At 50.2% G+C, this 11,911-nt stretch overlaps 1 protein-coding gene across 3 annotated transcripts in view; it reads right to left on the bottom strand.

The window, feature by feature from the left end:
* Positions 1 to 1,113: 1,113 nt before the first annotated feature.
* ETV5 (ETS variant transcription factor 5) overlaps positions 1,114 to 11,911 on the bottom strand; it is a 38,770-nt gene continuing 27,972 nt past the window's right edge. For 2 of the 3 annotated variants that reach the window (XM_065411347.1, XM_065411348.1), the window contains exons 10-13: positions 11,138 to 11,206; positions 10,675 to 10,844; positions 6,542 to 6,643; positions 1,114 to 3,135 (exon numbers count right to left, since the gene is read on the bottom strand). In XM_065411347.1, the coding sequence (XP_065267419.1) occupies positions 2,914 to 3,135; positions 6,542 to 6,643; positions 10,675 to 10,844; positions 11,138 to 11,206 (563 nt within the window). In that variant the 3' untranslated portion in view covers positions 1,114 to 2,913. Of the gene's footprint in view, positions 3,136 to 6,537; positions 6,644 to 10,674; positions 10,845 to 11,137; positions 11,207 to 11,911 lie in introns of all 3 variants that reach the window. The other variant, XM_065411350.1, reaches the window with a different exon arrangement.

Here is an 11,911-nt window from a genome sequence, read left to right as displayed (position 1 = left end):
TGGGATCAGAACAAGGTCAGCACCACCCTCTCCAGCAGCCTCTGAGCACACCCACCAGATCAGGCCCCACGGGGGAGTTGGGGCTCCTCTACCTAGTGTGTGCATCAGTCTGGGGCTAGGTGCCTAGAGGGAAGCAGCAGTGTGTGGGGTCGGAACAGAAATTTAGGCCTGAAGGGAACTTTTACAGTGAAGATTCAGGCACCAGGGGAGTTTAGGCACCTACAGGGTTCTAGCTGGCATCAAAAAACTCAGAGCAGACTGAGCAGATTCCAGGATAAGGATAGTTACAAAGCTTTGGGGTTTAACACCCACTTCTGCCGGTCTTCGTTCAGCTCCTCTCCCTCTCAACCCAACAGGCAAAATCAAGGCGAGTTTCATCACGGTCACAGTTTTCTTCTGCACCTTGAGTAACATCACTTTACCAAACTGGAAAAGGAAGCCAGAGCTAACCCTAGGAAAGAAGCCTGGGGCTATGGGGAACCCTGAATACTGCCCAGGTTGGTTAAAAAGCTCTCAGTAGTAGGACAGCATGAAAGGAATACCAATTACTATTGAAATTCACAGAATTCCCTGCCCGCATGTCTCAGTGCATCGGCATGTGAAGAGGCATTGCAATAGCCAAGCAGGAAGGATGGCCAGAGAGCTGCACAAGCTGCTTCAGGGTCTCATTGTTGTGCATATATTTATAAGTCAAAGAAGTAGAACAGCTCAGTAGGTGCCGACACAGCCAAAGCTGGGTCACTCGTGTCCCCCCCCCCCCCCCGAGTCCATCTCCTGCAACATGTGAGCTGGAAGAGCATTCGAGGTATTGCCATGTCACGATCCCACGGTACTTGGTTTGTCCTCCCTATGCCTGACTACCCTGTAACCAAACACCCTCCTCCCCCTCAACCGAAGGATTTTCATAGGCTATATCAGCAAAGAGACAACGGCATTTCCCCGTTGGGATCATCGGCACAGCAGGACCACCCAGTGTGGTGTAGATGATGTGACCCCCCACACAGAGATCTGGAGGCTAGTCGGAAAAGCCTTCCCCAAGTCGACTTTTCAGGACACAGAACGCACACCCCACATGAAAGAGGAAAAAAGGCAATTTCAGCCACGAATGAACAGAAAGCAAAATCCTTTATTGTACACAGTACAGAATGTAATGCAGCTTTGCAGGAGATGCACGATCCTGCTCAAGGAAAGGTTATTTCAGATCACTCCTCAGATTAACCCTTTCTGCACTGTAGACTTTCCACCCTGAACAACAGCTAGCATCCATCCCCTCGGTGCAGGAGTGCAAGAGTGATGCCTGCATCCCACATTTCATGACTGTACAGGCCACTTTATACATCATGGGGAGAGAAATTTAGTCTACAAAAAGAGTTAATCATCATACTTTCAAAAAAAGTAACGACTGTCAACAAACCCAAACCAGGTTAACTAAGAAGGAAAAAAAACCCTATACAGCATTTACAACAAAAACGTATAGATAGTTGGGGAAAAATATGCATATAGGTATAGTATATAGGAGTGGTATGGGTAAGTTAGGAAGCGGTAACTGCATGAGGCCATGGGATTTAGGTGAACTGGAGTATGTTTTGTTTATGGTGAGACATCCCTGAAATCCTCCCCCATCCAGGTATTATAGCCTAATTCTTTAAAAAAGCCTCCTCTTATAAGATCAACCTAAACACACTGAAGAGGGAGGGAACTGTGACATGGAAATTAAGCGGAGAGTTCTGTTATTTGTATGTTTCACCCAGTCTCAAATCCCAGGAGTGCGATGGAGGGTTAAAATTTGAGCAGTGACATGGAGAGGAATAGGTAGTTCGGGAGGACCACAGCAGCCGTGCCACAGGGTCACGGCTTGGAGAGTTAACCCAGTGGGATATGCATGGATTATATACATATAATTCCCAGAGCGCGGGAGCTGCGCACACGGGACCCAAACAGCAGGGCCCTGCTGTCTTGCAGAACATTCCAAACGTATAGTGCGCAGGTGTTCTGTTCGGTATCCGATGCGGAGAGCGCAAAGACGATGCTAATGGGCGTGGCTGGTGGCGAAGCTGCCACGCAGGGTGCAGTGTCCTCAGAGCATTGGCACTGCTGCGGGGAGGGGAAGCAGCAGGCTTGCAAAGAGCAGCTTCGTCTTAAAATACAAAAGACTACAAAATTGGTTTATAAACTTTTCCCCAACACATGGGAAAAAACCCTGCCACAACCCCCCTTCCCCTGCAATCAAATCCATCCCCCCAAGCATCAAACAGGGAGGAAGCGACAGACTCCACAGGAGAGCAGAAACCTGGTTCCAGAGAACCGGATCAGGAGTTAGGGGAGCTGTCCGGTGGGGTTTGTTTTTGTTTAGAGAGAAAACGGAGGTTTCCTCAGGTCCGATTGGGGTGCCATGCATTTGAAACCACCCAGAGTGCTATCCCACTCCCAGGAGGCCAAGCACCACACTTTAAGCCTAAACCAGACTAGCTCAGATCGCCTCCCACCCCGCAAATCCATTGTCTGTGCAAAACAAAGCCCTTTCCGACACACAAGGCAGCTACAAGTATTGTGATTGATGCAAAGCAGATTGTCAGGATGGTGTGCTGTACAGTCACACTGTCTAGCCAAGTTCCAGGGGGACCATTGGGCACAATGGCCACACCTCACACATATGTCCACAGCAGTGTGGCCTGGAACAAAGACTTCAAGTTAACCCTCTCCCCGAAAAACTCTTCATGGTTGCAGCCTTTGGCAGATCTACTCCTAGTCCTTAAGCTATCAGATTCGGTCTTCAGCGGGGCCACTGAATGTACATTTTAGGCTCCACCAATCATGCTTAGAGAGTCCAGTTTTACGAAGAGCAAACATTCTTTACAAAACCACTGCCTTTATTTGCCCCAACTTGACTTTCTAGCGCTAGCCTGCAGCAAGTCAGTAAGCAAAGCCCTCCGCGTAGGGAAGGTTGCTGCAATGATCCATCTCCAGGAGGTAAGCGGGGTTGTCTTCGAAATGTGTCAGAGGCAAGGTATCATCTTCAGTCACGTGGCAGTCGGGCTCGGCTTTCAAGAACGGGCGCTGATTGTCCGGGTAGGCCATGGAGAAGAGGGCATCAGGGTCACAGACAAATTTATAGACGTACCGCTCGCCAGCCACCTAAAAGCAGAGACAAACGCCTGTGTTAGGATGGGAGAATTGTGAGGCTCCAGCACGCTCCAAAACATTCAGCTCCTTCTACTTGTAAAGACAGTTTGTGCAACACTTCACAAACCCCGTCCATAATAGGAGGAACAATGCAGAGCTAGGAGCCAAAGGCACAAAACTCAAACTGATGGGTCATCTCTGTGGGCTGTCAAATGCCTGTATGGATAGGGGCGCAATGGATAGAAAGAGATTGTGGAGGGGGAATTGTGTATGTGTTGGCTGATATTTTTCAAGAGATGTCTAGGGAATTTGGACATGCATCTTCCATTACATTTGAATGGAAGATGTGCCTAAATCCCCTAGGCAGCATTCAGAGAGGTAAACAGCGGTGTCCCTGAGAGATCTGAACTTGGACCACTGCTGTTCAACATATTCATAAGTGATCTGGAAAAAAGGGAGGTGGCAAAATTTTTAGACGATACAAAATTACTCAAAATAGTTTAGTCCAAAGCAGACTAAAGAGTTACCAAAAGATCTCACAAAACTGGGTGACTGGGCAAGAAAATAGCAGATTAAATTTAGTGTTGATAAATGCAAAGTAATGCACATTGGAAAACAATTCCAAGTATCCATACAAAATGAGAAGAGATTAAAGAGATAGTATCAGAGGGGTAGCCGTGTTAGTCTGAATCTGTAAAAAGCAACAGAGGGTCCTGTGGCACCTTTAAGACTAACAGAAGTATTGGGAGCATAAGCTTTCGTGGGTAAGAACCTCACTTCTTCAGATGCAAGTAATGGAAATCTCCAGAGGCAGGTATAAATCAGTATGGAGATAACGAGGTTAGTTCAATCAGGGAGGGTGAGGTGCTCTGCTAGCAGTTGAGGTGTGAACACCAAGGGAGGAGAAACTGCTTCTGTAGTTGGATAGCCATTCACAGTCTTTGTTTAATCCTGATCTGAGGGTGTCAAATTTGCAAATGAACTGGAGCTCAGCAGTTTCTCTTTGGAGTCTGGTCCTGAAGTTTTTATGCTGTAAGATGGCTACCTTTACATCTGCTATTGTGTGGCCAGGGAGATTGAAGTGTTCTCCTACAGGTTTTTGTATATTGCCATTCCTGATATTTGACTTGTGTCCATTTATCCTCTTGCGTAGTGACTGTCCAGTTTGGCCAATGTACATAGCAGAGGGGCATTGCTGGCATATGTAACATTGGTGGACATGCAGGTGAATGAGCCGGCGATGTTGTAGCTGATCTGGTTAGGTCCTGTGATGGTGTTGCTGGTGTAGATATGTGGGCAGAGTTGGCATCGAGGTTTGTTGCATGGGTTGGTTCCTGAGTTAGAGTTGTTATGGTGCGGTGCGTGGTTGCTGGTGAGAATATGCTTAAGGTTGGCGGGTTGTCTGTGGGCGAGGACTGGCCTGCCTCCCAAGGTCTGTGAAAGTGAGGGATCATAATGATCCCAAACTGGACAGTCACTACGCAAGAGGATAAATGGACACAAGTCAGATATCAGGAATGGCAATATACAAAAACCTGTAGGAGAACACTTCAACCTCCCTGGCCACACAATAGCAGATGTAAAGGTAGCCATCTTACAGCAAAAAAACTTCAGGACCAGACTCCAAAGAGAAACTGCTGAGCTCCAGTTCATTTGCAAATTTGACACCATCAGATCAGGATTAAACAAAGACTGTGAATGGCTATCCAACTACAGAAGCAGTTTCTCCTCCCTTGGTGTTCACACCTCAACTGCTAGCAGAGCACCTCACCCTCCCTGATTGAACTAACCTTGTTATCTCCATACTGATTTATACCTGCCTCTGGAGATTTCCATTACTTGCATCTGAAGAAGTGAGGTTCTTACCCACGAAAGCTTATGCTCCCAATACTTCTGTTAGTCTTAAAGGTGCCACAGGACCCTCTGTTGCTTATTAAAAAGATAGACTTTTCATCTTGGAAAAGAGATGACTAAGGGGAGGGGTATGATAGAAGTCTATAAAATTATGGTGTGGAGAAAAAAAGTGTTATTTACCCCGTCACATAACACAAGAACCAGTGGTCACCCAAAGAAATTAATAGGCAGCAGGCTTAAAAACAAACAAAAGAAAGTATTTCTTCACACAATGCATAGTCAACCTGTGGAACTCATTGCCAGGGGACGCTGTGAAGGCCAAAAATATAACTGGATTCAAAAAAGAATTGGATAACTAGGTGGAGGATAAGTCCCTCAATGGCTATTAGTCAAGATGGTCAGGGATGCAACCCCATGCTCTGGGACTGATCACTCAATAATTCCCTGTTCTGTTCATTCCCTCTGAAGCACCTAACATTGGCCACTGTCAGAAGACAGGATACTGGGCTAGATGGGCCATTAGTATGTGTTAGTACGGCCATTAGTATGGCCAGTATGGCTGTTATGTTCTTAAAATCTCAGCTGCCACACGTGGCTCAGGACACATTGATGTGGGTTAGAATGGGATGTCTCAGTTCTTCCACTAGGGGGCAGAATTTGAATGAAGCCCTTAACTGAGCACTCATCCGTACAGTATTAGAAGTTAAATGGTACAATTTGCATAAGGGCTGGAGGATTCATTCACAAGGCCCCTGACTACAGGGTATGCTCACGTTCCCAGCACTGCTGTTTGGATTGGGATATTTATTGTCATTTATTAAGGCAAACTTTGCTCCTCTCCCAGTGAAAAGCAGCACAACACTTCCGAGGGCTTTTCATTGAAGCTACTGTAAAAGACGGCCTCCATGGGGCTAAACCAGCCCTCCAGTTCCAAAGTGCTTTATCTGATCGTTTATTAGAGTATAGAGGAGAGGGCTGGTCTACAGACCATCTCCATCTAGCTTGAAATAGATTGGGGTGAAAGCAGAATAGTCAACGAGCCACAATCCCCTAGCACGGACGCAGCTATACCGGTATAAACGTGCCCATAACAGCTCAGTCTAGGTTTAGGCACACCGGCAGTCATGCTAGGGTTGTCATTATTTCAGTATGACAGCCTAACAGAACAATTAATGCTTTGCTGCTTTGCATTCCCTTTCCGTAAGGCTGCATCTTTACAGTTCGCCCATGAGATGCTAAAAAATTAAATTGGTGCTGCAGTCTCTCCCCTAACAGCTCCTGCCCCAAACCAGGTTACATCATGGTTTCCCATTGCCTTAGTTTGGTGGAGTCACTTCCCTCTTCCAAGTGTCTGTCCCCAGAGCGACAGAAGCCATGGGACCTGGCTCTCGCTCCTGAAAGGTTCTGCAGCCACTCAGCAATCCGACTAGCTGTGGGCACTCCACATGCTGTCCTGCTGCTGCCGCCAGTCCCTGCCCCCACACCCAGAGGGGCTGTCCCCATGCACCAGCCTCGACCCTCAGGCATCTGATCTGCCATTGACAGGCAGCGGTGACCTACTTGCCTTCTGCATGATGCCCTTTTCATAGTAGTAGCGCAAAGAACGGCTGAGCTTGTCGTAGTTCATGGCTGGTCGGTTCTTCTGGATTCCCCAGCGTCGAGCTACCTGAGGGGAGAGAAGACAGGCATGAAGACCCAGGGGCAGTTCTGATGGGTTTGCCAAAGGTTAGTGCTACTGAGAGAGGTCCCCAAGAGCCTTGGTGACCAGAGTCCTCCAACAGGTATAGACCCAGGCACAGTCGGCACCTGCATGTACCATTCGGTCCTTGCGCTAGCCAAGGTGGTGGCTTGTTATGTGCTCACATGTCTATGAGAAATTGGGCCTAAACCAGCAACTGCTCATACATCACAGAGCAGCTATACGACGGCCTCTGGACTCAACCCTGCGACCACCAGGCTCTGTGTCCCATTACCAACCCCCTGAGTCACCTGGGGCCTCAGAATATAGCAGGCTGGCTGAGCAATCACTTCTACCCAACCCCTGGGTTATCGACCACTAGCCATTAGCACACGGCAGCTAAGCTCTGTGGTTTTGGTTGCAGTCAATAAGGAATTACTAGAATGGTCACCTCAGAAACCTGAGAGAGGCAGCCACAGGCAGGAGCTGCTAATGGGCTGCAAGAGAACCCGGTCATTTCTAAGCAGATTCCGGAGTAAACCTCTTCAGGCTACTCATTTCCGTTCCCTTCGGGAGCAGGAATCTGTTGACATGAGGCTGCTGCCAACCAATCCGCCCCTTCCCCGGGGATTTCTGGAATGGACAATAAGCCACGCGGAACCATTATCCACTTGGAGATAGATTAATGGGATTTCCTGACACTAAGTGCACTAAGCCAAACCCCGTCCACCTGAGGCATTGTAACAGAGGGGAAATGCACACAGAGGCCTGAGGCGGCAACCCGAGTTGAAAACAGAGTAGTTCAAATGGCAACACTGACTGGCAGAGCAGGTAAATCCCCCTGGCCAATGTTCAGGTTGGGGGAATCCTTTTCTGTTCACCAGGTGAGTTGCAGAGGTGTGAGAAACTGGCCCAAGGACCTCTAGTTACAGCAGCGAAGTGGCTAGCAGGTGGGGGAGCTGCTCTCCTCTTCAGCTGTTTAAAAATCAGGGCAAAGGTATACCTGGCCTAGCTAATCAGAGAGGTGCCTGGGTTTAGCCTCCCAAGCCACACCTGTGGAACGTAACATCTCTCTCCATCCCCTTCCTTGCTCCAAGCCTAAGAGGAAACGGTGATCCCTCTTCCATAAGGTTCAGTGATTCGGTCTCTATTCATGGCTCGTGGAAGGGAATGGACACAGATTGCAGAGCCAGCTCCTGCTAACACAGACACTCAGTCTGTTTAACAAGGGGCAGCAGAACAGCAACGACTTATTTGCTAGAAATCTAAGCACTTCAAAGCAAAGATGCGACCTCTGGAGGGAAAAGGAAGCCCGGCTATCACTCCACCCCCCCCATTGGCCTTTCCTCAGTGAAAGCTGTAAGGTGCTACAGCACTGTAGGCAGGACGGCACCCCCCCGCTCCTCCCCCCCAGCCCAGCTCTGGAAGTGCCTCCAGAGCATGCTATCTGTTCAGTCACAGCCTCTTCCTGCCATCACTTCCATATGCAACAAGAGGAGTGTTTGTACACGCAGGGCTTCCAAGTAGCCCGGTAGCTATGGTTACGTAATCGTCTTCCAGCACCAAGGCTCCGCTAATGGAGGGGGCCACAGAAGAGCTCTGTCTGTCTCACCGCTGCATGACACTGTGCGCTGGTGAGCCCCGCGAGGCCTACTCACGGCTAGCCAGGCCCTGGCTGGGGACTGCTTCAGGAGTGTGCGGGCTAGTTAGCACTTTGACAGAAGAGAGCTTGGCTTCCCTGCCTAGCTTGCTCTTGGCTGGGGGAGATTACATGACTCCTGTCCTATCTCCTCCACAAAGGAGAGGCAGCGGCATCCCAGGGACCACGGCTCCTTGTGCTCCGGTGGGTTTTTGCCACATGTTCCACCTCCCCTCACTTGCATCCCCCCCCTTAACTCCATCCTCCCCCCCAAAGGCAATAAAAGCAGACTCATGGCAAAAGCATTTACAGACTGAAGAGCCGCCTGTCAGCGTTCAGAGGGTGCTCAACTGGAAGACAATCAAAGCCACTTGATTAGGGAGCCTGCCAAAAAAGCCGTTTGAAAACCACAATTTCCATGCACGGCGCAATAGAGATTATGGATCATTACCCAGAGTGCACTGCTCAGCGATGCAGCTGGTTTCAATTACTTAAACTGCTTCTTCCTCTGCGTCACCCTGCAAACGTGCCCCGATGCTCCTCACAGAGGGCGATCCAAGAAGCCCAGTACCTTCTTGGGATCACCAGGGCAGAGCCGACAGCTACATTGGAAACCTCATGGACCCTGCTAGGTGTCCAATGCACCCGGCAAGTGCTGGGCCAGCCCAGGGCCACATGGGCAGGGAAGGCAACATGCTAGAGCGAAAGGGAAGGAATGATTCTCAAGGAGTGCCCGGGGAGAGCGCATGAACTGGCTGCTACAGCATAGGAGATAATGACAAGCACCCAGGGCTCCTGGTTGGCAGATTGCTTGCTACCAATCTGGGGCTCTGGCATAGCAGGACGCATGAAGACCTGGGCTTGTGCCATCTGTTCAACACATTCCCCTTGGGCTGTGTTACAGGCGGGAGAAGATCCGACAACAAGCTGTGACACAGGGCCCTACCCAGGGTCACCAAGCAATGGGCTCCTGTGGGTGGACAAATGAACAGGGGCTGCGGAGGAGGCAGTCTGGTTTCCACAAGAGGGAACGCTCTTCCAAAGGCAACGTGCGCGTCTCAGCCCTGGGCAAAGCACCGTCACTGCCGGTGGGAATATGGGCCCCTAAGCAGACGGACCTGAGCAGGGCATGGCTTACACTGGCATCACAGCAGTAACCCCCCGTTACACCTTTGTGCTTTGCACTCGAAACGGCCCTATTTTGGGTTCCCAGCTGTTCTGGGGCAGGAGGGACATATTTCCACATGACAGTTCTGCTTTTCGGTGTCTGCTGAGACAGGAATTGGGGCTGGAAGTTGCAGGTTAATTGCTCCAGTTGCCAATGGAGACAGCATTGCTGGCTTTTACATCTTGAAGACCACTCAAAAGCAGACTGAATGTAAAATAAAAGCTACAGACTACACTGCTGGCAGGACTTGCATGTGTCATGGCCACTACACCTGCGATTGCCTGTAGTGCCCAGCTGCGGAATCGCGTCCTTGCTCCAGAATCTACATGTCCATTTGAAAACCATTCTAGCCCTTGGAGCAGCAAAACAGCCCCAAGTAAGCAAACAGAAAACACACTCCCTTCACCCACAGGAACAAAGCATAGCAGAGGCAGCTCAGAGATGGGAACTGCTCCTCAACCCTCACTGTGCTGTATGTTGACTCTGAAACCTAGTGATGACAGTCTAAATATCAACATTAACTATCTCACTGCTGGATGTTTCCACTACAGTGATTGAGGCCCCAGCACCAACCATAAATCTACCTCCATATTCCTGCCCAAGCTCCAGCACTCACCCCATCTGTACCCTCTGCATTTCCAGTGTGAGGCAGACTGCATGGCTAGCCCAGCACTGACTCTACAAACGGAGAGCTTAGCGCCCCTGTCCTAGGGGAGCCAGAGTCTCAGACCTCCTCCAGCACTGGGCAAGAGCCAGACAATTCCCCACCACTGCCCAAGCATATACCAAGGAGGCTACATTTGCTCCATCACAAGGCTCTGTCTGCCTCATCCAGCCTCCCTCAAGAGGCTGCAAAGCCACTGTACACAGCCCCTGCTCACAGTGCCCATGGGTCTCCCCTCTGGAGATCCAGAGCACACTCCATGCCCCCAGCAAAGATGTTCCCTATCCCCCCCCCACCCCACCTGCCATTTAGGGAGCGAGATGGGTGGAAAGGAGAGAGCCCTGATCAGCCTGAGGCTCCAAGCCAGTCATTCGTTTCCAGGAAAGTATTAAACCCCATTAGACTCAATCCTTCCCCCGCTGTTCCCCCCCACTGCACCAGGAAATGCCCAGAGCGCTCGGGGGGAAGCGGGTTGGGAACAGAGGCCTTTGTTTCTGGGTTGTAACCAAGCCAGCAGCTACTGGCAAGTCCCGTGTCCGGTTCCGTACCTCTTCTGGCTCGATCAGCTTGAACTCCATGCCCCGGCCTGTCCAGGCAATGAAGTGGGCATTGGCCGGGTCATCCAGGAGTGTGACCAGGAACTGCCAGAGCTGCAGCGACCCTCGTCTCTGGTATGGAGGCCCCTCCCGATACATGGTGGGCTCCTGCTTCACTTTCCCTGTGTGGGAGGAGAGACGTGTTAGATCACCTGCTCCCAGCACCGCAGGCTCACCGCTGACCTGCTGTCTCCTGCACTCGGAGCCAGCCTGGCTGGTCTCTAGCCCTAGAACAAGGCTGCCCGAGGATGTCACCATGCCATGGATAGAGAGTGGGAACCCAGAACTACAGAACCCAGCTCCGGCATCCTTTTGCCACTGGCTTGGGTTTCTTACCCTGTTTTTGTCAGAAGAGCCGGCCATGGGAATTCTATGAGGCAGCGCCATGCCTGCCCCATTACAGCCAGTGTCTTACCTTCCAGCCTCTCCGGCACCACGCAGGTGTCATCAAAGTACAACCGGGCATCTTTGTCATAGGAAAATCCTAGGAGGAAAGCATGCCCATTAGCTCCGCAGTCCAGACCAGAGAGGTGACCTATGCTGAAGCATGCATGCTATAGGTGCAGAGGTGTGATTAGCTGATTGTGCCATTGAACCAACCAAACCCCAGATCAGAAATCTCCTGGACATCTGCCAGCTACCCCCTTTGCTTACAGAGGGCTGTGGCTTTATTTGAGGCCCATCTTATGCAGTTTCTTAGAAAACTGAAATCTGTCTGGTATGAATCCAGATCTCCACATTCTAGCAGAATGTTTCCCCACCATCCTACCAGGACAGGCAGCCAGTGGCATTAATAAACGCTGACTGTCCATCAGCCAGCTCAGCAAAACAAACACACTAAAAAGGCTTTCAGGAGACCATTGAGAATGCACGAAAGACCCAGCTGAGACCAGTGAAATCCCAGCTGCTACAGCGCCATAGCCACAAACACGGCCTTGGTTGGATTCCAGGCTACAAACCAAGCAGGACCTTTGTGCCGGGGTTAGCAAAGGCACTACTGGAGAGTTAGAACCTGTAAAAACCACCATATTCCTGACTGCACAAACTCATTCATACCTGCCTTTTGGATGGACTTATCTAATGCTCAAGACCCAAACCCTACTGATCTACGGGCAGATTTGGAGCATGGATTGGTTTCCTCCCCTTCACCTTGAGGCCAGGCATGAAGCTAACAGCTTTAGAAAGTCAG

The sequence above is a fragment of the Emys orbicularis genome, chromosome 9 (assembly GCF_028017835.1).
Source record: "Emys orbicularis isolate rEmyOrb1 chromosome 9, rEmyOrb1.hap1, whole genome shotgun sequence".
Lineage (NCBI taxonomy): Eukaryota > Metazoa > Chordata > Testudines > Emydidae > Emys > Emys orbicularis.
The sequence above is the reverse complement of the archived record's forward strand: the minus strand, read 5'-3'. Positions and strand labels throughout refer to the sequence as shown.